Source organism: Carettochelys insculpta, chromosome 25, assembly GCF_033958435.1.
Source record: "Carettochelys insculpta isolate YL-2023 chromosome 25, ASM3395843v1, whole genome shotgun sequence".
In the NCBI taxonomy this organism is placed as follows: domain Eukaryota; kingdom Metazoa; phylum Chordata; order Testudines; family Carettochelyidae; genus Carettochelys; species Carettochelys insculpta.
Window position 1 is genome coordinate 4,314,490 of NC_134161.1, and position 27,969 is coordinate 4,342,458.

Here is a 27,969-nt window from a genome sequence, read left to right on the forward strand (position 1 = left end):
ATATTGCTAGATGAACTAAAACATACTGGTACTGCAACACTGCTTTTTGTAGCTAAAATCTTGTTCCCCTCGCCCATCTTCTCCTTTTATGCTGTTCAATATGAAGTTACTTTTGGAGCTCCCAGAGACGTGTTGCCATCAGACTGTGGTGATTTCATCCCTGTGTATAGATAGTATTGACCACATTGTCTCCTTATCACGGACAATTAAGGAGCAAGAACCATCAGAACCATGTACAGACACTACTTTCTGATCAGAAATTTGCAAAGCTGCTCAAATTGAAGAATCAGTAAAATGCTGCATTTAAAATGTTACTAGAAATATGAAGTGCTATATAGGTTTCTATGTTCACCCTGCTAATTTTACAGTCCTAAGTTCAGTTTGGAGGTGTTGCAGAAAGAATGCTGCTCTTTAAAAGTTACAAACGCACAGGAGGAGAAAACAAATGGCAAGACTTAATTTCTTATGCACAAAAAATAGCTAATTAATATGGGAACAGTCTCAAAAATCTGAACAACCAGGGAACAGAACAAAAATCTGTGCTGGAAGTCTTAGATTACCAGGTCCGTGTTTTTGGGGTGTGCACGTTTGCGCCAGTTTGGCTTTGCTACTGGATCTTGCACCTGTGTTGGTTCATGGCAAGGTCCTAAGGGCATTGATGGCATTTCTGTCCCTTTCAAAGAGCTCGAGCAGATGAGGAGAAACCCGCTTACAACAAGGAAAAATCCAGCAAACCAACCTAGGAACAGTGCTTCCCCGAATTCCCATCTTGGTACGATTTCTGAGACAGTTTCATCCCAAAATTCATTTACAGTGGTATAGGCGACCCAGGAAACTGGAATGAGGGTCATAATTCCTGAGATGCCAAAAATCACTCCTCCACAAAGCACTAGCTGTTTCTTTAGAGTGGATTTTTCTTCCCACGCCTTGCAGCAGTCCAGCCCACAGCTGCAAATCAATAATCCAAGAAGTCCTGATCCATTTGAGAGGGACATCAAAATCCTGGACACCCTCAGGTCCAGTGGTAGAGCCAAGAAAGACTCGTAGTTTTTACACTCCATAACCCCTTCCTCTTGCGTGACGCAGACCTGCCAGAGCCCCGTGGTCCAGACCTGCATTTCGTTCAGTTCCAGATTGAGATTCTTCCAGAGTGGCAGAAAAGTTGTCACGCAGGATGAGACCCATCCAAAGAAGGAGAGAAATATTCCCCCCACTTGAACCTTGGTGTGACAGCTCCACGCCATCCCGATGCTGTGTGAGGGAGCTGTGTGCTGGTCAGGATGAATTTGGGTGTTTGAGCAAAAGCTTTTGGTCTTAACTCATTTGAAGCAGTGCTCCAGAGTTGATTTCCATGAGTTTGCAGTTTCAATTGACGAGCTATTGACTGAGAGCTGCTGTTTGTTTCTAGCTTTCTCAGGAGTAGCGTGGGGGAAATTCAGTCTTATACCACTAATTCCTGGGTGTGGCCACAATTATTTTCATGTTTTGTTGGTTTTACCGGATTAAAAAAAAAAAATCTGGCAGCAGTGCCGTCCAGCAGTCCAGCTAATTCAGTGCTGTGCAGCAGGGTATCAGATGAGCAGTATGTGAAGACAGCACCTGTGTGACCCTGCAACTGCAGGTCCCAGCCAATGCATGCAAACGTAGCCCAGCTCAGCACTGTGGGCAGGTTCAGCTGCTGCCAGCAGGCTGCAAGAGTCTGCTGATAACTGCCGCTGAGGGTCCAACCTGCCAGGGGGTGTCCACCATGCATTCGGCAACTGAGGGATGGACAGTTGCAATTTTTGGATCAAGTCTGGTCTGGTGTCTGGTTGCTAAATGCTTTCTCTCCCTTCACTTTGGCTACTCGTTTGGGGGCGTTGTCTGGCACGACTGGCCAGGCTTTTAAAGTTAAAGACGGCTCTTGGAGCAATTCTTTAAAGGCCTTCTGTTGACTTTTCTACCTCTTCTGCCTATCCAGCTGATCCTGCTGTGAACCAACTGCTCCAGGAGCTGGGTGTGAGGGCGGGTGGCGTGAGCAAGCAAGTGGATGTCAGCAGTGAAGATGAGGAGAAAAGAGGGAAGCACTGTAAAGAACAAATTGGGAAAGGGGGAAGATGAGCATGTGGAGAAAAAGAGGCAGTGGAATCAGGGGATCTGTTTCTGGGGGGGAGAGCAGGACGGCAATGCAGAGAGGAAGAACAGAATTGGTGCGATTAGACTGCTTTCAATCAACATGTTTGAGAGGAGTTGCCACCAAAAGTTTTCGAGGGCTCAGAGGAGGGCCTGGCCCTCTCTAGAGCCTGTGCCATTGCATTAAATACAATCTTAACTACAGCTGGCACCAAGTTCCATGGAGTTCAGGCCACCCCTCTAGACACAAGAGAGTTAAGCAGAAGACTGATTAACTCCACTCCCACCAGGCTTCAGAACACCTGCAGTGAGAGGCTTGGCAGAGAAAGTATCTCTGAACCAATAACAGCTCTAAGAAGGACTAAGGTGGGATGGGGTGTTGAGAAGAACACCTGAACAGCTAGAGAAGAAGAGGAATACTTGAGCCAAATACATCCCCCACTCTCAGTGACTCCAGCCTGGTGGTGAATGATTTTCTGTCCCCTTCTCGGAGGCTTTTTAAAGTGTTGGCCCTTAATCAGTGAGTAAATAAATATGGAAGGAACTTGGAGTGCCACTGAGAAATCATTTGTGGACAGGCCTTTACGAGAAATCCCTTTGGCTGCATCTCCGGTGGCTCTCTGGACGCACAGAGGGGAAACACTCTCTCTTTGCTCAGGGCGGAGGTTGGACAGCGCTTTCATGATAAGTGTAATGACAGTAATCGGCTCAACTCTAGCACTTTGCCTTCAAAGGGCTGGAGGCCGTTTACAAACTCTGGAGAATTATACCTTGCAAAGTGCATGAGAGGGAGGTGCAGAGCGCGCTCTGAGATCTGATGCCAGGATGCTGAGAATGATGCAAAGATTTGAAAGGAAAGGTGGTGACATTACATGGATTGTGCAGAACAAGGCAAACCTCACTTGCCTGAGGTCCAATCCCCCATCAATGACAAGAGCTGGAAATTCAAGCTCCCTGACCCCCAGGCCTACTGTTTTAACCACTCAGAAAACTCACGTTGGTGCATATTCTTAGAAAACCAGTCTCTGAACTCATCTCGTTGTCTTGTAGGTGGTGTTGTCGTCTCAGTAGATGATGATAGTGTGGGGGAGGGACACCAGGGTCAGCGATCATTCAAGCTGAAGGGGAACACCAGTTTCCAATCAGAAAAATCCATCTGTTTTGCATGACTGTATTTCTGAGTCAGGTCCATTGGTCCCACCAGCTCCACCATCCCCTCTTCAACAATGACTCTAGCCTAGTGAATGACTGGTTACCAGTCGCTTCCAAAGGCGGCAAAACTTCCATCACACTGTTGGCCATCTTCATGCCTCCAGCTGATGAATAGCTTCTGGCTTGAGACTGTGCGCCAGGAGGTGGTGAAACCCATTCCCCCATCACTCCTTCAGAAGCTGAAAGTTTCCACCCTGCCACCAGAAACACTTGTCCAAGCCCTGTTTGTATAGTCCCACCAGGTGGCAGCCAACGTTGGCCATTCTAGAGGGGGAAACTTGAACGTTGAGGATCCCCAACTTTCTCTCCTTTCTCAGTGGGATCTCAGATGGTTCTGTGGAGTGCAGCTGCCTCTTTGGACTTAGAGTCTAATGGCACGCCTCACCCTCAGAAGATGTTTTGCAGGCATTCATCCTCGTGAGAATCCCAGTGAGCTGGTCTGTGCTGTAATCCCCATTTAAGGGACAGCGCGACCAAGACGCAATTTGGTGCACATGTATCCTGGGAGTTGGCAGCAGAGATGGGAATAGAAATGAGGAATTCCTGGATAGGGGACATGTTTTGCTGTTGGAACAAAACACCCAGTTTTTAAAAAAAAAAAAAAAAAATGATGAAATACGTCATCGGGAAGGTCTTAAGTTTCTGTTGACAGTCATTCCCCATCTGTTCCTCCATGCACAGACACACACAGGGAACACAATGTCCAGCCTTTAGCATTTTGTTTTTATTGGGAGATTAGTGACTAATCTCTCGCTCATCTGCTCCTTTGTTAAGGAGAAAGATATTAAGGGGCAAGACTGGTCAATGATTGTGTCTCCCTTGTCAGGGCGGTGATGCGGGCGATGCTGAAGCCATCCAATTCCCCTTGAAGGGTTGGTCTCAGACCGTCTACAGCTTGGGTCTTGTGGTTGCATGGGTTCCCCCTCCAGCCACCGATGTATTGAAGTGGGAGGTCAATATAGCCCTGAAAATCCACATGTGGCTGGAACGTAACCAGCAAAACAGAAGCTCCAGGGCTGTTTGGCACAATGAGGCAACTGGCTGCTGCTCAGGTCCTGCCCCCCTGAGATGTGGAGGGCCCTTTGTGGGTTGGCAAACATGTGGCTTCTTGCAGGCTGAGGCCTTTGTGCTGCAGGAAGGCCAAAAGGAAAATTCTGCTTGTTTAGCTGCTGCTTTGCATTGGATTTCTAAGGGCTCAGCACCTGCACCAGGGATCAGGTTTTTCCAAGGCGCTCGGTGTCTGGCATGTGCCACCATCAGAAGAGATCAGCCCCTCCTCCCGGACCCAGTGTGCCAAGCACCTAAGGCAATCTGGCCACTTACTTAGGAGCTACATGGGAGCAGAACCTTTCTGACAGTCCGCCCCAAGTTCTCCTGTGTCTCAGCTGAGACTAGCCACTGCTAATTAGTACCGCCATCAGGTGAGCTTTGGCACGGTGCAAAGGGCTTGGAAGGACCATGGCAGCCGGGGGAGGGAGGATGCCTGCCTCCCAACTGGCATCGCTGCCTTTATGCATCAGGTCTCTGTGCTGGAGCCTTGAGACGCTCTGCAGGTGCAAACCCTTGGGCTGCTCCCTAGGGAAGTAATTTAAGAAAAAAAAAAGTGTGCATCAGGGTGTGTTTGTTTTAGTTCGAACCGTTGCTCGCTCCATTCTTTTGGGTAAATAAGCCGTGTTTTCTAACCTCGTTGGAATGGTTTCTTTCTTCTCGCTTTCTGTGTTTGTTCTCAATTGTCAGTGCAGCTGCTTTCCTGCTCCCTCGGCCAGGCTCCCAGCAGCCTCTGTGGCGTCATGTCAGAGGAGAGCTTGGAGCCCGTGGGGTGGCTCTCGGCCAGCGTGCGGCACTGTATGCTGAGAAGCAGTTCTGCGGGGCGCAGCGAGGTGAGGAGACAGCTCTGGGGTGTGTAGCTTGGCATTCCTTCTGGCTTGTAAGGTGTGCCCTGACTCCATAAACTGCAGCAAGCTCCAGCTGCGCACAGGCATTCAGCCTGAAGACTAGCTGGTGCCTCAGCCGAGTCCAGACTGCCACTGGTGTCTGTGGGAGCCAGGACAAACCATCTTAGGGAAGTGCAGCTCCTCCACCCGCTGCACTCAGCCATGGGAGAGCCATTTCCTCTGACCTTTGGGGGAAAGGGCTCTGGCCAGGGAGTGTCAAAGGAGCCAAAAGGAGTTAGGTGCTCACCTGCCCACTCCCTGGGGAATTTCAGCTGGATTTGGAAGGCAAACGCCCCTCAGGCCCTTTAGGAAAGCCCAGCTTTTGTCACTCTCGGGGTTCAACAACCAAAGGCCGAGTGCAGCTGGGATCGAGGAGGGAGTACAGACGGGTCTTTGCAGACAGGCCTCCCCTGGCTTGTGGGCAGACAGATGGAGTCAGGAAGCACAGTAGCATGTGTTGGGGGAGTACAGTCCCTGTGGGACTCCTTAGGGTCAGACCAGCATGATGCTGTGCAGCTGGGGGGCCATTCCATGCAGCTGAGCTCAGTGAAGATGAGAACTGCACAAAGAATTGGGACAGGGGAGGAGCTGCTGCCTAGAAGCTCAGGGACAGCTTTGCTCTGGCAGCATTCAGGCCCCCTCCAGCAGGGTTCCCTTAGATTTTTTTCCATCCATGGGCAGAATAAAGTTTGTGATGCGCACCAAGCTGTGCGGACGTGCATCACGAGTAGAAGCACAGGCTGCCTGCTGGGGGTGGCTGTGGTCACTCTGCTGATTAGCTGGGAGGCATCCGAATCTCTTCTGGATGGCTGCCCCAGTGCTCTGCTTACAGAGAACAGTGCCATGCAAGGAGTGTGGCCAGAGGTGATGCTGGGAGTTAGTTTGTAGGTGTTCCTTAGACCATACAAACAAAACATGATACCCGAGGGAGGGTGCTGCTTAATGGGGGTCTCCTGGGACCGTTCCCTCTGGCTTCAGAAATTGTGGCCCTTCCTCTGCCTCTGCTCATGGCAAACAGCTCCACTCTTGTCTCTCCGCCATGCCTTGAGAGCAGGTGCTACTGCCAGCCCCTGCAGTGTGTCTTGGGCTCCAGGTTTGGTCAGGATCCTCACAGGGGGCTGTTCACACTCTTTTTATATTCTTTGCAGAACAGATCAAAGGCACCGGAACTGTGACGTTCACGAGCAAATCCTCCAAACTGATGCACTGGGCGATGGCTTCTGCTCCCCTTGTGCTCACAAGAATGCCGGCAGAGAAATCGGCACCAGGGGCGTCTCCCCACGGCTGCCTGCAGAGGTAAAGGGGACTGGCTGGGTGCACGTACCCCAGTGAGGTGGGAGGTGCTGCAGAACTCTCCTGAAGCACGAGAAGCCTGTTTCTCTTCATTTTTCAGCCCCGGCTGCCTGTCACTTCATTTGCAGTTGACACTTGGCTCTTTGTCTTGCTCACCCACCCATGCCTGCAGAGAGGGGCTGGCGCAGACTCTTGGGACTGAGCTTTGCTGAAAAATGGAGAGAGGCAGAGTCCTCGTGCTCCATGGCACCTCCCTGTCAGTGGGGTTCAGCCCACCCCCATTCTGAGCTTGGGGCAGCCCTGGATCACTGGGATCCAAGAAGAAGAGGGGAGTTGTTGGCCAGGGTGGAATTATAAGCGGCTTAGTTCCAGATAGCTCCCTCCTCCAAAAGCACCTGCAGCAGCCACCTGGGACAAGCTCTGAGGGATCTGGTCTGGTGCTCCCCCACAGATGTCACAGCAACCCACAGCCCTCTTAAGCCCCTGCTGCGCTGTCGGCATTGGGCCCGTGCCCGGTTTGTGGTGTGTAACTTGGGATCTCACTCGTGGGGAGGAAATTCTACATTCTCTTCTGGCATGGGGCCGTTGGGCTTGGATTTGGCAACTTTTCCGGTCAGAGCACATGTTCTGAGGCCCAGAATACAGGTGGGTGGGGGGGCGGGCGGTATGGGGGGCAATGCCAGACAGGGAGGGGGAGCGGTTCCTTGTGGACTCTGCAAGAGGCTCATTGAAAAGGGAGCCAACCCGCAAGTTGTCCCCATGATAGATCTGAAAGTTGCCCTTTGCCACTGGCATCGCAGTGTGGGTCGCTTCAGTGCTGCTAGGTAGCCCAGGAGACCCAATCTCTCAGCCCCCATAGGACAGATTCAGCGCAGGCAGCAGCAGAGCAAACTGCTGTCCTACCCCATCCCTTTGCTAGTATCGCTTATCCCGAACCCAAAATCATCCCTCTAGTGTGAGAGCTCCCTGGCCCCTTTTGGGCTCAGGATTCGCAGACGTGCCACTGTGTTTTGGATGTGGGCATCTGCCACCCGCACCAGGACTTAACTTCGCACAGGCTGCTGAGCTGACACCACTGACCTGGACAAATCAGATCTACTGAGCATTGAGTCCAGCTCATACGTCCCAGGCCCAGTCCCTTGTGGCCAAATGCTCACTTACTAGGAAGCGTGGTGTTTATTTCCATGCTCCCCTTCAGCCCCATGATCCCAAAGTGCATTGCAGGACTCCAGACTCTTCTTTGGGAGTGTAGGTTTAAACCTTACCGCGAAGGTATTAACCAGGAGGAAACTCTTGTCTTCCATACTGACCTGTAAATTCAGACTGAATCTGCTGTCTGATTGTTGACTTGAACTCTGGCTGAAAGTTACTAAGTGAAATTAAATTGTGCTGTATTAATAGCCCTCGAGCTATTTAAGGCACTGCTTAAGCGGCTATTTTAACTGGGATGCTACCTGTGCTATTTTTAACCTGCGCTCTGTGGGGAAGTAGGTTTAAATGTAGCCTCTGGCTACTTTTAACAGCCGGGGTAAGCTTACACTGCATGGAGATGATACTGGTAGGCTACAAGCTGTTTAGCCATTGCCAGCGAACACAACGCATTCGGTTTAGATCCGGGGTCATTAGTCAAGTCGCTGGACCGGCCTATCTTAAGCAATCATGTGGTACAATGGAAGTCATAAGATGTCAGTTCTCTGTGTATGCCCCAGGTGAGTGCTGGTATTAGCGGGGCACTGAGGGGTTGTGTTGTGTTTCCTAGCAGCAGCTGGCACCTCTCACTCAAAGACAGAGGGGGGGATAGCGGGTGATGGGTAAGCCTCTGAATGTCAGAGTAGGGAAAATCTCCTTTGGGGAACTCCGTCTTAGAGCTGGGAAATCCCTTCTAGTCCTTTCCCAGCAGGCCAGGGCCCTGCCCTAGCGACACATGTGGTTAGGCCACATACTGGGGCAGCTCTGGCCCGCTACCTGCTCTGACTGCGGCTTGTTACGCCCCCTTGCCGCTTTGTGGGGCGGAGACTGACCCCTCCTCTGGATGTGCGCACCTGCACAGCAGCCAGCACCATGGAGGCGCCTAGCCTAGCCAGCGAATCCAGTTGCTAGACAGTATGTCGTGCTCCCTTCAGGGAACGCAAGAGCTGCGTGGGGAATCCCCAGACATGCCGGAGCTGAACCTGTAGCCCCTCCCCAGGGGTTCTTTCCCCACCTGTCCCTGCCCCTTTGTGGCACTTCCCAGCCGAGAAGGAGCTCTGCAGTCCTGCTGGGTGGTTTAATCCCACTGTTCACAGCTGGGGAAATGAAGGGTAGAGAGTATAATCCCACAGGTGTGTGCAGCACACCTAGTCGTAGTAGGTGCTATCACAGCACAAAACCTACATAATAAACAGCACCCCAGAAGTTGAACCGAGAAGTCCTGTCTCCAAGTGCTTTAGCCAGAAGCCCTCTTGTCTCTGTCAGCTGTGCATCAGCAGGGTGCTGGGAAACACATGACTTGTTTCTTGGAGGGGGGTGGAAGAGGGTTAGCTAACCTTTTCCTCAGGGGCAGTGGCAGCCCCTTCTGTTTGCTGCACATGCTGGAAGCATGGGGCGATTAACCCTGCAGGCTCTGGCATCTCCCAGGCAGCAGGTCTCCTCCTGGCCCAAGCCTTCCTGGTTAAATCATCTTGAGGTAATTCTGCATGTCATTGAGACAGATTAACGGGTGACCTTCTTCTCCCAGAACGGGATTGGAAGCGGATGCCGAGCTCCCTTACGCTGCCCGCTGCGAAGGGATTTGCATCCAGAAATGATGGGAAGATACGTGGAGGTGGATGGGATCCTGAACCCTAGGCTGGCTCTGGCCCAGTGACCAAACTCTGGATTGAGTGGAGAAACTGAGCAGGAGAGCCGTCTGGAAGGAACAGGGTTGCACATCTTGGGCTCACCTGTTCCTGCCCTGGCAGGGCACTCAGCTGAAAAGATGAGGTAGGTGCCCTGTTCCCCAGGAAGTCTGCAGGCTGTGGGCTCTGAGCTGCTACTGCATGGTTCCCAAAGGGCTTCTCTTGGCTCATGCCAGTCCGGTGGGATTTGTCCCAAGTGGAAGGTGCCGGAATGGATGTCTGAGCTGACCTCGGTTATGAAAACTCCAGCAGATCTGCAGTGTTACTCTGTTCTGCGGGGGGAGTCTGGGGAAGGGGTGTCAAGTGTAGCTCAGAGGACGCTGATGCATAGGAGGGGAGCCTGCTAGGTGGGACAGAGTGGTTTGCAAGGCCCTTATCAGGTGCCAGTGTCCGTGGTTTCGCTCGGCAGTGCTGGGTCGTGTCCTGGAGGGATGTGGGTTGAGGCTAAAGTGCGGCTGCCTGGACAGAGAACCCCACTCATGCTATCTGAGGCCCAAACCAAAAAGTCCCCCTCTTTGTCCATTGCTACATGTAGCACTGTTTCCCTGGACTATCTGAGTGCCTGGATCCCATGGGCTGCAGTGTGGGACACCTCCCTATAAACCCAGCCAAGTCTTGGTAGGACACAGCTCGGGGAGCTCTCAGGGCGCTGTCCTTGTGCCTCTGAAGTACTTTGCAAGCTGGTGAACCTGGCTTAGTCCCAAGCCATTTGTAACTCACTGCTTAGTTTGGTGCACAGTGGGCAAGACCAAGGTCTGAATGGAGCCTGCTGCTTTGGGCCAGGCGCACGGGGGGGGATATTCGGCAATTGCATTGGCACATGGTTTCCCAAACTGGCGATGCGTGAAGAAATTCCGGGGGCAGGGGCCGGTGCACAAGGCAACCCTGACCCCCGGTGCCATCATACCCCACACCTGAAGAAAGATCCGGCCTTTGCTTCCGGCTCTCAGCCCCTGCCATTTTACGTGAGCGACCTGGCGCAGCCGCTATTAAAAGCAAGCAGCCGGCAAAGACCCACGTGGAGCGAGCTGCCTGCTGCAAATGAGACTGAGTGTGGGTTGCAGGGGAGGAGGAGAGAGATGGTGTTAGAGGGGGGTTTGGGGGTGCCTGGCTTTGTGGGAGTGCAGGAGAGGGGCTCAGCTGGGTGGCTTGCAGGGCTCGGGCAGACAGCCAGCTTGCGGTAAGTGTGGGGCTCAGGCAGCTAGCCCTGGCAGAGCAGGGCTTGGGTGGCTGGCCCCAGCAGCGTGGGCCTTGGGCAGGCAGCGCAGTTGGCTGGCCTGTGGCTGGAGAGGGTGGCTGGTGGGCAAGTAGATGGTCCTGGCAGCGTGGGGTTTGGGCAGCTAGTGGGCAGGTGGATGGATGGCCCCGGTGGCTGGCAGGCGAGCAGGTGGCTGGTCCAGGCGGTGTGGGGTTCGGGCTGGCAGCTCTGGCAGTGCAGGTCTCGGGCGAGGGGGTGGCTGACGCGGGCAGCTCTGGAGGCTGGCATGGGCTCAGGCAGCTGGCCAGCTGGGGCTGTACCAGGCACCCGAAAGGGGCAAAGAAAAATCATCTGTGCTTATTTGTAATTTTAAATAACATTTTTATATCAAGCTTTTGTGTTTATTTTACATTATGAATTAAAGTTTTTGTTAAAAGGGGGTTGGATGATGGTAAAGAAGAGGTGCCGGGACATGAGGGTTTCTCAGAAATTAAAAGGGGGGCATGATGCCGAAAAGTTTGGGAGCCACTACAGTAGCGGCTGTAGTTAGAACCTGGTTGTAGCTCCTGCTGGGACTTCCCTAAGTAGCAACTTAAAGTACAGGCCAAGCCGAGGGGGAGACAGTTTCTTCCTTTCTTACCAAGACTGAAATACTGCATCTCATGTCCCTTGTTACATGTGACCTTGATCCCTTCTCCAAAAATACATTTGGGCCCAGTTCACCCTCATAGGAATGACAGAATGTGGCTGTAGAGAAAACAAACCCAGCTCCCAATCAGTCCTGGGTTTCCAGAAGTGGGGTGACTCTGACTCATGGAGGATTGTTGAATAGAAACTCACAGGAAATCTGCCCCTAGCTGGGATAGAAATGTACAGGGACTTAGAATCCTCATGCTTCAGGGCATAAACAGATCAGCAGCTTAAAAGAAAGATGGCCCACTTTAGAGGGGGCGAGCCAGGCCCAATTGTCTGTCCTGCACAGACTTCCTTTGTGACCTTGGGTAAGTCACTTAATCTCCCACGGGCTCATTTTCCCATCTGTAAAATAGGTATAACAACACTTCCCATCCGTACAAGGGTGTTATTAATATCTGTAATAGGTCCAGATCTTAATGGGTGCTACATATGTACCTTAGACAGTAGTTGGGAACATGAAAGCTTTTCTCCATGGGGTTTGCTGGTACTGACCACTGAATATAAGACAGAGCTGGGTAGACCATTTTCCATTATGGAACTACTTGCTAAGTTACTGCATGGTGCACATAAAGCACTACTGCCAAGTGGCGGTGTGTAAGGACAGCTCTCAGGAGGCAGGATAACCCTTCAGGGAGGAGACAGGCTATCAGTCTTGAGCTGTACAGAGCTCTCTCTCAGCTCCGTCTCATCTCAGAAGCTTGTCTCTTCCACTAACAGAAGGTGATCCAGTAAAGACACTGAGCCACCTTGTCTCTCCGAGATCCTGGGGCCAACATGGCTACAAACACATCACGGAGAGCTGGAGGGGACCGTCTAAAGACCGGATGCCCAGCCTCTGTGACGCTCAGCATAGGGTCTCTGTGCTTCTTTGCTCTGCAGTTCTTCTCTTTGGATCTGAAGCCGATCATGGTGGTGACTGGTTTGGGGCACTGTAGACCAACCAGCTAATGTTGGGGGCAGGAGGCCCAACAGCTTCTGTGGGTCCCGGGGCAAGGGATGTGGGCAGGGTGTCATCTCTTCACACTGGAAGGTGCGGGGCCATGGGCAGAAGGAGCGGGAACCACAGCAGCCAGGAGCTCTGGGCGCCTTTGAATCGCCAGGCCCCAGGGCAGCTGCCCTCTTTGCCCTGCCCGTTGGTGGGCGCAATTGAGGATACAGCCCAGCCCCTATCCCACTAGAGCACGGATTGCCGTTTCACTCTCTCACTTTCCAGGGTGGATTTTCAGGAACTTGGCATTGGATAATATCCACCTCCCTGGGATTAAATCTGACACAGCTGAGCTGAGTGTGGAAGAGAGGAGCGGGAGTTTATTGGCGCTGTGCGGTGCAGATTGCCCTTCCCCCGGCCATGGCCTGTTGGATTTGAACCACAATGCTGAGGTGACAATTCTCGGGTAGACGGCCTATGGGGCAGCACACAGAGATGTGGGGGTGAGCGTATTGGAGCTACCAGCTCACCTTCTCGAGCCTAAACTGGGTCGGGTGAGTGTTGCTTTGCAGCCAGGACTGATGGATGCAGGAGGGGGAACCTGCACTGAGCTCGCTCTTCTCTCAGCGAGTGGGGTGAAGAGAGCGTCCCAGCGCAGCTGGGCTCCAGGGGGCTTGGCCGAGGGGAGGCCACTCCCCAACCAAGGCCAGCTTTTAAACACAAGGTGGCAAATCTTCAACGCCTGAGGTGCTGTTGGGAGCTGGGCCAGGGGCTGTCCAGGCGTGGAGCGATAGGAACAAGGAAGCTGGATTTCCATCTGGGATTTTGTCCCCTCGCACCGCTTTGCCCTGTAGAGACGTCCGCCACATGAGCCTCGCGTGTGTCTCCTGATCTCCCCTCGGTGAGCGGGTAGCACACCAGTGTGAAGCAGGAGAGTCGCACCAACCGGCGTTTCATAGCCTCAGTGCCGGGGTGCATCAGGGAGGTTAAACCAGGAATGGCATGGTGCTCAGAGCTCTGTCAGGGATGTGGTGGACTCTCTCAAGGGAGACAACATGGGTCCGTGTAGTTCCGAGTCCCTGCTGAGTTTTACAGGTCATTGACCTGCTTGTGTGCGCAAGTGAAATTTAAAACGGATAACGCTGTGCGAGCTGTAATCCTCTCCCGGCTGAGCGCCATGGCTTGAGGCTTGCCTGGATGAAGGGTCTGCAAGCTGGGTGCCAGCGTCCCGAGCTCTCACCTGCCATGCACGGTCTCTGCGGAGGCTGCTGCCATGCACTAGCAGCCCCCGAGTGTGCGTTGGAAAGGGAGCAGGTCAAAGCAGGAAGAGTTAGTGTGTGATGGCAGGGTTCACGTGGCCCTCTAGCACACAGCAGGCCAGCATGCGACACCCTGTGTGTTTGCCCAGACAAGGCCTTGGACATGCAGCACCTCAAAGGCCTGATAAGTTAGGTGTGGTATAAAATAGATAACCAGGAATACTCCCTTATCTGAAGAGCTTACAGTCTAAATAGACTAAAGGAGACAGGGAAAACAGTCACAGAGAGGTGAAGGGATTGGTCCCAGGTCACTGGCAGAGGAAGAATTGAGGTTTCCTGCCTCATGGAGCCATCAAGCCACACTGTTGTCTACAACAGCCCTATAGGCTGCATTTTCTGCAAGACAATCGCTTCCCTGGCACTGCAAGTCAGATGAGACAGCTTTCCCAGTGATCTGTGAGATATACGTGCACTTGTCTGGTCTTAGCTGGTCGCTGTGGCCAGGGAGAGGAAAGTAGTTCAGGGTGACAATTATTTCTGAGGTAAAATACCTGTCCCAAAGGACCTTGATATTCAGCTGTGCTCTGCACCATTATAGCTGCACCCAGCGCTTTCCGGCTCGGTTTGCACGTCAGAGCCCATCGCTGCCGTGTGCGAGTGCTCTGCCTTTGGGCTGTGCCTGTGAACGGTGACGGGGGAATTGGGTTACTGACTAGAATCAAAACGGGGTGAGCCCTGGGCCACACTACCTATCCTGAGGCTCTGCCCGCTCTGGCAGACCCAAGAGCAGCTCCTGGAGAAGGCCAGCTTGCCATGGTAGGATGCAGTAAGCACCCAGGCAGTGAGTCACTGCCCCCTTTGAGTCTGTGCAATGCTATTGTCATGTAATTGGCTTAGTCATCTGGTATCACACTGAAAACCTCCCCCCTATAAGTTTGAGGGCTTCCGGCAGAACTCCCTGCATAGTCCTACCCGATCCTGCACATCTGGCAGTGACGGGGGTGTCGGAAATGGGGTTTCGGGGAGGCTTGAAGTACTCACGCTCTCGACAATTAGCAAACATTGTAACTCCATTTTGTAAGCACCCTATAGAGAGCTCTGCTGGTTCCACGGTGGCGTTACTGCTAAGTGTTTTTATTGCTCCTAGCAATAGTTAGGATTATTTTATTATTTGTTCCAAGGAAGCAAATAGAGGCCCTGATCAAGGATCCTGGCTGGCTTCCCCTCTGTACAGGGTGAGTCTCTTGGTCTTTCTGTCCCTCGCTGTCCCATTATTAAAATGGGAATAATAGCACTGACTACCTCCCAGGGGTGTGGTGCCTCTTGGGCTCACCCCTTAAAGGTGGTGAAGTGCTGGGTAATGAGAGCCGTCTGTGAGCCATAGACAGAGGATGTTGAGAACTGCTGAGCTACATTCCATGTGCGGTGGATCTGGGTTTTAAATGGCTTTACCCCCTGGTTCTAGCAAACCTGCTTCAGTAGCTGGCTGGCTTTCAGGTAGGAGGAAATGTAAGCAAACCCTGTAGTTCTCACCCAGAACCAAGTGCCAAAGCCATTGTGACCTGCCACTGTGACATTCTTCTGGCTCTCCTTGGGACTGTTTGTACTTGTAAGTAACAGTTTGGGCTGCCTCCAGCTTCCCTTTCTATGAAAACCTCCAGTAAAATAAACACAACTTTTTGGAGCCAGTGAAACACAATCTTGAGATAAAGCACTCTCGTTCTATTGACGTCAGGAAGCTGGCAAGGGGGCTTAGAGGTCCATTTTCTATCAATGAAACCCTTCTTTATTTAACCTGTGGCTTTGGGCAAATAGAGGGGCAGTCATTAGGGAAGGGCCTGTCCCTTTCCGCCCCGCCTCCACTGAAGCAATCATGCAGAATGATAAGCCCAGGGGACTGATTTACTGGGGATTTGTGTCTTGCTTTGTTAATCCACTTCCCAGCCCCGCATTGTGTCCCCCTCCCTCTCTCCTCCCACCCAGATTGTGTCTGAATCTTGCGCAAGGTGCTGCCTCTGTGCAAATGAAAAGTCTACAGTTCATCTGGAGCTTGGCTTCCTGCTTCAGAGCTGGGGACAGATGCTATGTTGTTAATGGCTGCAAGTGGGGTGAACCGCTGGGGAGCTTTAGCTCTGTGGCCTTAGCACATGTGCAGAGGAAGGTGAGGGGGAGTGTCAGGGCACCTCACTCAGAGAGACTGGACTCCAGTGTTGGTGGGATAAGGCCCGGGGCAATGTTTGCCAAAAGATCTAAAGAACAGAGTCATTTAGGTCCCGTTTTCAAAAGAGGGTCGGGCACCTACATCAACACTGCCAAAAAGGATACACAGCAGCAAGAGTCCAAGTCAACTGGCTTGGACTTCCTGGGCTCCCGTTATGGGGCTAACCATAGCAGCGCAGACACTTGGACTGGAGCTAGTCTGGGCTCTGGTTGCTTCTGCCCTTGTTGCTTTCCTTGCCTAAATGCCAGCCCCTGCCTGCACGGCTTTTTTCAGCCCTGGAGCCAGTGCCCGCGCCCATTGAACAGGGCTTGGAGACGTGCTGTTGTGTTTTGTTGTTCTGGGATTTGCAGCGTAAGAGCCTGAGGCCTGGTGTACACTGAAAACTTGGCTCAGCCTTGTTGTCTTGCTTGGGATTGTGAGAAGGGATGTGCCCTGTGTGATGTAGACAGGTTGACCTGTCCCTCTCCCCCACCCCCCAGTAGACTCAGCCAAAGCGTCTCCATTACCATTCTACGCTGGAAGAACTACAGCAATAGCATTCCATTGGTGCAGATCTCTCCAGGCGAGGCCTGCCCTGAGGCTGGCTGTAGCTGTTTCCCTTAGAGAGGAAGAGGTTGTTAGGGCATTCGCCTGAACACCTGGGTTCCTATCCTTGTTCTTGTGTGACTTCAGGCGAGCCACCTAGCCGCTCTGTTGCCGGTTTTTCAAAAAGTGGTGAGGGCTGCCTTCGCTCTGAAAATCAGGCCCCCTAAGGTGTCTCAGGGTAGGCTTGTTGTTATCTCTTTAGTGATTATAGGGGGGGGATTCAGCAATCTCCAACCGATCATGAGGAGGGCTACAAGGGACTGTGGTGTTAGCACTTAGAACTCAGGGATTCATGTCCCAGATCTTCCACATGCTCCCTTTGTGACCATGGGCAAATCACTTATTCTCTCTAGGTCTCCGTTCCCAATCTGCAAAATATCAGAGAGGTAGCCATGTTAGTCTGTATCTTCAAAAACAGCAAGAACGCCTGAGACCCCTTACAGGCTAACAGATATTTTGGAGCATAAGCTTTTGTGGGCAAGGACCCGCTTCGTCTGACAAAGCGATTCTTTGCCCACAAAAGCTTATGTCTTAGGTTCCAAAATATCTGTTAGTCTGTAAGGTGCCCCAAGACTTCTTGTTCAATCTGCAAAATGGAGATCACGCTCCTTCCCTCTCTCTCAGCAGATAAAGCCACTGATGTCTGGGACGCACTTGGATGCTGCAGTGACAAGAGTTACAGAAGCAGATAGCTTGAGACAGACAGATCATCTGAACTTCCCTCCCACCTCAGCAATACTGGGTTCGGGAACTATACAGCTGCGACAAGTTTGGGGGCTTCTCTGCAGTCTGTCTGAGAGCAGGGTGCCTCCTGGCACTGGGGACAGCCTTTGGTACACCCGCTCAGTGCACCCAGCTCTAGTCAGCAGGACGAGTGTCTCTGCAACACTAAGCCATGTTCAGAGGTGACCATCTGGACTCTGCCAACCCAGCCAGGCTGCCTTCTACCCAAGAGGCAGGCAGAAGAATCTGACTGGGATCCATGTTCTGGAATAAGGACCCCATTGATAGTGAGCACTGAACTCCTTCACTTGCTGGTTAAAATAAGCCCCACCCCTGCTTCTTCTCTCTCATGGCAGGATTTCCCACTGGAGAAGGTGCAAAGCCCTGGGGTAGCTCCACCCACCCAGACCAGCCATGGTGCTGCCTGTGGCCAGCAGCAGCATGGAGCTGCAGCAGGACAACGGGCTGTGCGTCCACAACAACATCGGTGGCTGCCGGCTGAAGTACGAGGAACCTCGGAGCCGGAGGAACTCAATCCCCCCTGTGCAGACTCCCACCGCCAAGCACATGCTTGCCTACCTGCCCCGGCCCCCGACAGACAGCAGCAGATACGGCACCTTCCCTCAGAAGGTAAGGTAGCTTCCAATGGTAAAGGGCTTGGCGAGGCTGGGCCCCTCCGTTGGACAGGCAGCTCTGCCTGGAAAGCCCACAGCTTCTCCTGCAGCAACCCTGCTGAGTCCTGTCATCCCTGTACCCATATAGCTAAGAAGGCAGACAGTGGGACAGCCCTGGCCTGGGGCTCTCCCCAGCTCCTCTCGCTGAAAGGTTTTTGCCACAGCTGAGGGGCGATTCCATTCTGCCTTGCTCGCTTTACCCCCGAACTCCCTCATCACAGTGTCACCTCGACCCAGGACTCTTCTGCACTTCCTGTCCTGTGTCATTTGGCAGCTGGAAAATGGCCACCGGGTTGCTCTCCAGCAGTGGCTGCCTTTCAGCAATGCTATATAGGTACAGATGTTTGCAAAACCCTTTGGCTGAAGGGCGCCATGCAAACAAGATTGGCTGCAGCCGTGGTATATTGACTATAGGTGCAGTCGTTTGACTGCACTTGTGGTTCGTTCTTGAAAATGTTCAAGGACCACGTAACCAAACCAAATTTCTTGGCTCGAGGCAAAGCAGTACAAGGCAACAAGGAGAGGTACATGCGCTCCTTCCTGAAAGTAAGTCTTTTCTCGCAAAACATGTGCTGCAGGCAAATGTGTTTGTCGGTAGTATCCACAGTGTGATTTTACAGGTTACAAAGTTTTCTGCCCATCTAACCAACCAAGTGGCAGTCCCTCCTTAGATTACTTCTTCGCGTGTTTGCTCATGTCCATTCAACGTAGGTGTGTGTGCTCACCCCATGCACCATTATGGGAATATTGTTCCCTTAGCAGCATCCATAGGGGAAACTGGCTGAGGCACCCCCTGGAGTGCGGTGCGCATGCGGCACTGCAGAGGGCATATCTGGGGACACCCTCAGTCCCTTCTTGCCACCAGTGACGGTGCTTGGAACTTGCTCGTCTCGGCATTAGCTGTCACTCCTTTTTGCACTTTGTTGGACTCTGTTTTCCCTGTAAATAGTTGCTATTGTTACAGGTTCGTTTACTGTTCTTAGTTAGTGTTTGGTCCCATAGAGATTTAACCTCAGGTTGGGGCAGGCCCTGTTCTCTGGGCTTCAAGTCGCATTGCTGTTGCAATTGGCCCATGACAGGGAGCAACCCCTACTGCAAATGTTTGTGGTGCCTAGGAGAGGCACGTTACTGGTCAGTGCCGCATTTGCAAATTGCTTAAGCCTTGCACCAAAAATGAAAGGGACATTGGTCTACAAGCTCTCCGAATGGAATCCACCTCGGCTCTGGTGCGTGACTGGTTGGACTCTGCAGCGAGCTCCTGTTCTTTAGCATCGTGCAACCCAAGGCAGGGCTGCAGCAGATTGCCAGGGCCCAAGGAGGATAAGACCAAGATGCTGGCCTCTGAAGCCCCTTAGGAGCAAAGCTGTCCTTCTCACTCCCCCACGGAGTGGGTCAGATAGCTCCCTATGCCGTTGATGCAGGAGGCCCTGCAGGGGACCCAGGACATCCTGTTGATGCCAGTGACGCCCCACCTGGAATCGCAGGACGCTGCCAAAAAGAGAAGCCTACCCAGGCACTGCCCTGGTCTCCGCAGAGAGACTGCGCCCTCTTGAGGGGGACATGTAATGCTTCATCTCCACGTGGGTTCGGCTGCAGAGGTCGCAGCCCAGTGTGGTCCCACAAAGGGAGGCTCTCTGGGAGTGAGGCACAGATCTCCAGAGACATGCGCCCCCGGCACGGAGGACATACTGTGGCCTGGTGCTCATCATGGTTTGAACATTGTGCAGGACAGGTTGCTGGCACCCGAGCACTGTTCCCCACCACCGGCTTCCCCACAACACGTCCAGGAGTAGCGTATGGGTCAGCAGTCCTGTTCTGCAAAGCAGCACCACTCCACTGGAGATCAGCACCACTCTCACAGTGAATCTGCTGGCCACTGATGTCCATTCCACAGGTCTCCCAGCAGTCAACGTTCTCCAGGGGACCATTTGCACCAACCATCCATGTCTTGGGTGTTGGCATCCTCGGCCAGTGCACGGTATTGCACCGATACCAGCCCTCGCTCCTGCTCTCTCAGCATGACACGCTCCATCAGCTGGGCCTCGGATCAGGTCTCGGTTCCTCCAGCTCAGGCAACTTCCCTGATGTGTTCCTACCACAGACGGGTTCCCAGACTGCTGAGTGGCTGCAGGCCTGCGCAACCCAATGGTGCCCCTGGAACCCATGGGGGTTTTCTATCCTGATCCAAGTACTGCACTCAGTAGCTGGCCTGTTGATGGCACAGTCAGCCTCCTCTGGCACCGAATGTTTCGAGGGCTGCCATCCCCCAGGTGAAACTGGAACTGGAGTTGCAGCCTTCTGCCTGCCCGAGCCCTGAAGAGCCCTCCGCCTCCTGCTTCTCTGTGCAGGCCTGCTCCTCGCTTGATGAGGCCAGCATGGGATCCCTTTGGTGGTTCCCCAGGTCAATGCATGGGCTTATCAGGAGTTCCTCAAGATGGTGGCCACCAGTCTTACTCTTCAGGTGGAAGGAGTGTCTTTTCTTCAAGTACCTGCTCACGTCCATTCAATGTAGGTGACAGCAGGCAGTAGGTCGGGTGGATGGAGGAGCTAAGGACATATCGACTGCAACGCGGCTCTTCTCACGGCTGCTGCTTCTTGGGCTCATTGCACCTGGGCATAGTGAAAGCCTGCACTGAATGCCATGTTGCAGCTTTGCAAATCTGGACAGGAACATTGGCGAGGAAGGCCATAGAGGAGGCTTGTGCTCCGGTCGAATGTGTCTTGACAAGCAAGGGCGGCTGAGCACCCACCAAGCAGTAGCGCATCCAAATGCAGGAGGCTATCCAGTTAGAGATCCTCTGGGCAGTTATTCGGAGCCCATCAGTCTCTCTGTGCATGCGGCAAACAGCTGGGATAACGTACAGAACGTTTTTGTTGTGTCAGAGTAAAAGGAGAGCGTTCTATGAACGTCCAGAGTGGGCAGCTGCCTCTCCTTGTTGGTCACGTGAGGTTGTGGGAGAAGTCCGGGAGGAAAATGCCTTGACCCACGTAGAAGGCTGAGACCAGCTTAGGTAGTAAGGTGGATTGTGCCTACAGCTGGACCTAGCCTATACAGAAGGCAATGGAAGGGAGCTCTGAAGTCCAGGCACACAACTCAGAGACCTTCCTAGTTGACATAATCACCACCAGGAAGGCAACCTTCCAAGATGGGCGTAGAAGGGAGCACATGGCCATGGCGTCAAAATGCGGCCCCTTAAATCTGGAGAGGACCAGATTAAGGTCCTGTTGGGGAACAGGAGGCCCTGCATGTGGGAGCCTTGCAAGACCCCCTCAGGAACCTGATAGTCATCTCATATGAAAGACGGACGCACCATCGTGCGAGTTGCAGCATCTGCTATGTCCACAGCAACATGGAGCACTGCTTTAGCTGCCCTGGCACCGTCCTCTCCCAGGGCCCAAAATTCTTCCAGGTCCTTCAAGGCTCAAACTTGACTATCTCCTGCAACATGTTGACATCATAACAGGCTATGAAGGCTGGTGATTTGCCACCTGGACCTGCAGGCTAAATAAAGTTTACAATCAAACAAAATGAGCCTCTTTGAGTCTTCATTTTTTGGGGTTGACCCTGCCATTGAAGGAGGTTGGCAACCTTCACCACCAGGGAATTTGGGGCAGGGTTGGAGTAAAGGTACTTGTAGGGATGAAGTACTTGTGTTGTGCTTGCTTGGAGATGGGGGGACTAGAGGAAGGAGTCTGCCACAGGGCGTGAACAATCTTGGCCACCCGGTTGTGGAGTGGTAAAGCCACCTGGGACACGGTCACCTGTCGCAGCACCCCAAAAAGTGTAACCTGTTTCCATAACTAGTGATCTTTGAGACGTATCGCTCACGCCCATTCAACGTACCACCCTCCTTCCCCACCGAATGTGGAGCGGGCCCGGAGGTGCTCTCTATATATGCATATGCGTATGCGCACCACTCCAGAGGGCACCCGAGCTCGTTCCCCCACGGGTACTAATGGAAAAATCTTCTGGCAATGCTACGTGTCGCTAGAGCACACACCTAGGCTGAATGAATGTGAGCAATGCCTCTCGAAGAACACCAGTTATGGAGAATAGGTAATTGTCTTTCTTCTTTTTATTCTATGCTTTTCTTACCTCTGCTTTGGATACTATGTTCAAAACCAGCTGGGACACACCATTCACATGTGATCGTCTTGATGGGCTTCCTATTTTTTAATGCCAAAACTGACTGTTATCATGGGTGAATAGAACTGTAGAGAGAAAATAATACTCAGTTAGCATAACTTCCCAACTTGCCTAATGGATCTCTCTAATATATACCGCATTCATATTGTATGCACAATACCTATTAATGTACAGCATGCTGCCGATAGCATGTGGGTGTGGGTAGGTTGGTGGGTGGATGAATGGATAGATAGGCTAAGAGATATTTATGTGCTGTACAAGTATTAAAGATCTGACTGCAAGGAGTTTGCCCTACATACAAAATTCATGCAGTGTCCGCCCTCCTCCCTTCTTTAGCTCTTGCTTCCTCCCCCTCAGTCATTGGTTGTTCCTGCACAGATGCTGCTATTGGAATGGGAAAGGCTTTATCATCGAGATGAGGCTTTTATTTAACTCTGTCATGGTGAGGGCTGCGGACTCAATCTTGTAACAGTATTACTAATTATGCCTATGAAGATAACACATCGTGGCCGAGCTGAGATTGGGGCCCCATTGTGCTGTATCATACAAAGAGCTTAAGGTGCATTTCTCATGACTGGTTCATTTTCCCTTGCAGCCTGAAGTGATGGTCATCTCTTCAGGTCTGACAGAAGAGAGCCAACAGCAAACAGACCCTGCAGCTGAAAAGAAAAATGTCCTGGTGTCAGACTTTCTCCCTCACTCCTATGGCTCAAACATCCCCAGTAACAGGTCAGTTCTGCAGAGGAGACTCAGCTTGGAGGAGCAGATCCGTGCAGCGGTGGTCGTACCCATCAAGCACCAGCCTAGCATCGCCATCAACCCCAAGGAGCTGCCCAAGTATCGTCAGGCAGCACGCCATGATCCCCTGCCTCCACTCCGGGACACCAACGCCCACTGGTATCTACAACATGCCCTGAGTGTGCCCAACATCCCCAACTCATCACGGAAGAAAACACCCACCCGGAGCGTCGTCTCGGCACCCCCCACAGAGAAATCTCGGACCCGGCGCTGCAAGCTCATCGATGATGATCGGCAGTTCAGCTTGGCCAACAAACATCAGCGGCAACGCTACGTGACCAAAATGGGCAAGTGCCAGGTGAATCTGGGCCACATCCAGGAAAAGAAGAGGTTCCTGTCTGACATTTTCACCACCATTGTGGACCTCAAGTACCGCTGGTTTCTCTTTGTCTTCATGATGTGCTACATCATCACCTGGTTGGTTTTTGGCATCATCTACTACTTCGATGCCTGGATCCGGGACGACATGAGCCACATAGGAGACCCGGAGTGGAAGTCTTGCATCGAGAATGTGGACAGTTTCATCTCTGCCTTACTTTTCTCCGTGGAAAGTCAGAGGACCATTGGGTACGGCTCCCGGATTGTAACAGCCAGTTGCACTGAGGGCGTCATTTTGCTGATGGCCCAGTCCATCGTGGGGTCCATGATAGACGCCCTCATGGTGGGATGCATGTTCGTCAAGATCTCCAGGCCCAAGAAGCGCGCCCAGACCTTAATATTCAGCAAGAAGTGCGTCATCTCCCACCGGGATGAGAAACTCTGCCTGATGTTTCGAATCGGAGACCTCCGGGACAGCCACATGGTAGATGCAAAAATAAGGGCCAAACTGATCAAATCCAGACAAACAAAGGAAGGGGAGTTCATCCCCTTGGAGCAGTCGGAGCTGAACCTGGGCTACGACACGGGAGAGGACAGGCTTTTCCTGGTGGAGCCACAAATCATCTGCCACGTCATCAATGACCACAGCCCCTTCTGGGAAATGACGGCGGAGTCGCTGAAGCGGGAGCAGTTTGAGATCATCGTGATCCTGGAGGGCATCGTGGAAGCCACAGGTGAGCGCTCTCAGGAGGGCACGCAGGCGGGCTTGAGAAGGTGTTGTTTGCCACCAGCTCGGGTGCTACTCCATACTACCAAACTCATGGGTGTGGTGACTGGCTTACCTTCCTTTGCCAAATGATCAGGCAATGGCTGGCCACAGGAGTCGGGGTTCAGCATTGGCATGACAATGCTCAGTTCTCATACTGCCTCCGTCTGTGTCCTCAGCACCCCTGTCAGAATAACGAGCCTTCCCTGCCACTCAAGCTGGGCTGCGGGGGTGATGTTGGAAATCTGGGAGATTAGTATTTACGCATTGTTCTGATCCAGGGCATTGATGCCTCAGAGAGACAAGTGGGACAGGGGGGTTGAGGGCTTGCCAGTGTGATCTGGCCTAATAGGAAGTACATACCACCACAGCACCATATCAGACACTATCACCTGACCTAGTTCTGCAAATGAGACCTCACACTCTGTGGTCCCTTCATCTCTTGCAGCGAGGCTGAGTAGCTGGTCTGTCCCCCTGCTACAGGCTGGCGGGTGGCTGCATGACATGAATGTGGCTGTATCTCGGTTCCTGTGTTCCCATGACTAATTACTTAGGGCACTGAGGTAACTCCAACTTCGTTTGTTTGAAAGACTTCCAAAATCAACCACCCAGACAGCTGTTGGCACCAACTGCTTCCCCCACCCCCACGGGGCAGGTGGGCAGACTTGGATCCCACATTACAGAGCCTTGGGCCCATTTCACAGGCCAAGCAAAAGAGTAGCTGGGGTAGAGCCTGCCCTGAAAATGCAGCTCTAGGTGGTATGGGAGGAAATGCCCACTCACCTTCTGGGTGGAGCTGAGCAAGCCCCAGGTATGTGGGCTCACTGACAGTTGAGAAAAGTTGAAAAAAATCATTTTGGGGCAAACCAAAAATGAACATTGAAAAAACGTTCATCTGCTTAATTTTTCCATCTCCCTTTTAAAAACCCTCGATTTTTGGCTGTTTTCCTGCTCTCTACCTCTCCCTACACTCTTTCCTGTAGCTTCTCTTGGAGCACCCTGTATTTCTCAGACTGTGCTGCCCTGCTGATCTCCTCCCAGCTGCTGAATAGCTTGTCAGTTGATGTGAGCTCCCTCTGCTGGACCTTAACTCCTGGGCTTCCTTAGAGTTAGAAAAATGATGATTTAAATGCACAAGCTGCCAGTTTCCATCCGGTGTTCAAATTTGTATGAGATGGAGGAAGGGTGATAGTGACCTGGATGTCTCCTCTGAAGAGGGGAAATTTAGGAAAATCTTGCCACCTTATGAAGCAGTCTACCCCATTCTAAAGGCAAAAATATTGGTGCTTCACAAGTATTGCAGTAAAGCCCGGGGATAAAACTTCTCTAGCAGGGGCCTTTGCAGAACTATTTCCTTGCCACCTCTGTCAGGGGGTTAGGAAATCACCCTTGGAAACCTGGGAGCAAAAATTGACCAGGCATTTCCAAAACCTCTCCCAGTGTCTTACTGATCTAGTTCCTCCCAATGACCAACACAAGATTGTTCCCTAGAAAAAGTTCATCCTAGCCTAGTTTCATGGTGAGGCATTGGGAACATAAGCATGAAAATGGAAGATTAAATAGGAATTGTTCATCGACAAGAGTCTGAAAGCAATCCTAGGGGTTCTGGATTGAAGAGAAAGCCCTGCTGACCTGAAATCAGACTCTGTAGACATGCTAGTGCAGAGTCCAGGGAGCCAGCATCGGATTGGTTTCCTATTGTACATTGAGCATTTTATTGTCCAGTCTAGTGTTAAATGTCTCAGCTTTGGTGGTCAGATGAGCAGTGTCTAATACATGTTTATCTGGCTCCCACTGGTGTGTTTGTCTGAACTTAAACATCCATTTCATGCAAATCAGTAACTGGTCAAGTATCCCAGGAGCTGTACCCTTCCGAGGCTGAGCAGCCATGCAGGAGTTGCCAGGTTGGGCAGACCAGGGTTAACCTAGTTCAGTATCCTGTGTCTAACACTAACCAGTTGGCTCAGAGGAAGGTGCAAGAAACTCTGCAGCTATGGGATAACCTGTCCCCAGGCAAATTTTCCTCCTGACCCCGTAGTCGTCATGAGGCATGTGGGGTTACATCCATGCTGTGTCCCTTTAAACCGTGCAGTGCAGTACAACCTGCCCAGCTGATGGTCCTGACTGCATGTGTGTCTTTCTCACTGCAGGGATGACATGTCAAGCTCGGACTTCTTACACGGAGGATGAGATCCTTTGGGGATACCGCTTTGAGCCCTGCATGACCCTGGAGAAAGGAGCCTTTCGGGCAGACTACAGCAGGTTTGAGAAGACGTTTGAGGTGCAGACCCCAGCAGCCAGCGCCAAGGAGATGCACGAACTGAAGGAGACGGAACATCGGGATCAGTCGACCCTGAGCTTATACTGGGACCAGCTGGTACATCCCTGCTTCTCAGCTGAGCTGAACAATGTCCTGCAGGATGAGGGTCCCAGTGAGGAAATTCTGACCAGCCTGGGCATCTCCAACATCACAGAGGAGAGGAGTGCCGAGTTCCCAAACCCGATCAGTGTCTGAGCTCCCCCCACCAACACAGAGTGACAGGAAACATCCGACTGGGGATCACTTGTCTGCCCCAAGGACGAGTGCTGCTACTTTACATCCTGAAATCCTCCTAGGGCTAAGAGCGGGGGAAGATGTACTGCTGCTCTCCAGCCATCCTGAACATGCATTTGTCTCTTTGCTATGCAGGGAGCCAGTGGCCCAAAGAAATCCTGTGGCTCTGTTCCAGGCTGAGGCAAGGTGGAACCAGGACTTAAGCTATGCAGCCAAGGGGCTCAACAGCTGTTGGTATTCAGGGTGGAGGACACATCACCTTCCCTGCCACTGTCATGTGATGTCTTTGGCTGGTTCATTAGCACCAGGTTTCTAACTTGAAACCTCTAGGGCTGAAAGTTTGAGTGTTTACTGCCTGTGCCCACTGACCATGTTTCCAAGCCCCAAGGCTGCAGGGGACTGCATAGCTCAGGTTCCAGCCCCCACCCCATGGGCATGGGTCACAAGAAAAATATTAACTTGAGGTAAAAGGATGCAAAACTGGGGCAATCCCACCCTCAGGGAATGCTGTGGGGTGGGGGGACCCCTCCTCTCTGGTTCCAATTATGTCTCAGTCAGTCACTTGAGGGTGTGGCTGCCACCATGCTGTGTCCTTCATGTACTGTAGGTACCCAGGTTTGGTGCTCCCCTTAGACACAGCTCAGGCACTCCTATGGAAGTGTCTCATACTGACAGTGCCATATGGAACTCTGTGGTGTATCCCTGCCTCCTCTGCCCACTGTTCCTGAGCTTTGCACACAATCAGTAGCTCCACCTCTGGCTGCAACTAAGTGGAATTATATTTGCAAAGTCTTTTGTATTAAGGTCATGGAAAACAAAACAATTCAGGTGGTGATTAAAGTCTCTTGCTGCCATGGACACCCTTGTGAATAAAGGCACAATGCACCTATCAGTAGTTGCACAGGCAATGGTCACTGCTTCAGGCAAGAGGACCGGGGCTGGTGCAGGGGGCTAAGAAGGAGAAGTGGAGCCTTTTTACTACAGGGATACTGTTGCAACTCTTACCCCAGATCCTCAGAAGTATCAGGCGCCTTACTCTCACCAAAACTAACAGCAGTTAAGTGTGTAAATAACCTCTCAGGAGTTGGGACTTTGTCCCTCACTCCCCTGTTTAAGAGAGCAGGCTCAAGTAAGGCTGGAGACATACCTGCAGGTCAGTGCTGTGGCAGGAAGAGTATGGGGGAATGCTTCTGCAGCTGCTTTGCATGGTGCAGCATTCTTGGCAAATAGAACCAGCTCAGCTTGGCAAACTTGCTTCTACTTAACCTTGTGTGTAAGAGCACTTCCAGCAACTCAAAGATCCAGTGGCAGCAGCTGCTAACGTTTCTAACGAGCCAGACCTGCTGATGTCAGGAGGGACAATGGTCCTGTCTCCCCAAAGGGCCTGGAGGTCCAAGCTGACACAATAGCAGCAGCCAGAGCCCCAGGCCCTTTTAATCACCACTGTATCCTGAGATGACACACTCAAAGCAGTGCTGAAGGCTGCCTGGAGAAGGCAAGCTCCTAACTCCACCTCTTCCTTGTACACAGAGCCCCACTCAGACCAGGGGCCTAGCCAGTTTCTCTGCTGCCCTGCACCTATCTATTCAGAGCAACAAGATTTTCTTCCTCTACAGAATTAAAAAGGAGGAAATGCATCAATATTGCTCCTTCCAGCAGTCATGGGCCTGTGCCT

General features: G+C 52.2%; 2 protein-coding genes across 2 annotated transcripts; one reads left to right on the forward strand and one right to left on the reverse strand.

The window, feature by feature from the left end:
* Positions 1-508: 508 nt before the first annotated feature.
* Positions 509-1,244, reverse strand: CLDN25 (claudin 25). The gene has a single exon (XM_074977067.1). The coding sequence runs from the start codon at positions 1,242-1,244 to the stop codon at positions 552-554; it is 693 nt and encodes a 230-aa protein (XP_074833168.1). The 3' UTR covers positions 509-551.
* A 3,785-nt stretch (positions 1,245-5,029) lies between these two features.
* Positions 5,030-27,159, forward strand: LOC142001648 (G protein-activated inward rectifier potassium channel 4-like). Its single transcript, XM_074977108.1, has 6 exons — positions 5,030-5,204; positions 6,407-6,554; positions 9,268-9,512; positions 17,394-17,667; positions 22,454-23,708; positions 25,891-27,159. The coding sequence occupies exons 4-6, from the start codon at positions 17,452-17,454 to the stop codon at positions 26,253-26,255; spliced, it is 1,836 nt and encodes a 611-aa protein (XP_074833209.1). The 5' UTR covers positions 5,030-5,204; positions 6,407-6,554; positions 9,268-9,512; positions 17,394-17,451; the 3' UTR covers positions 26,256-27,159.
* The last annotated feature ends 810 nt before the right edge of the window (positions 27,160-27,969 follow it).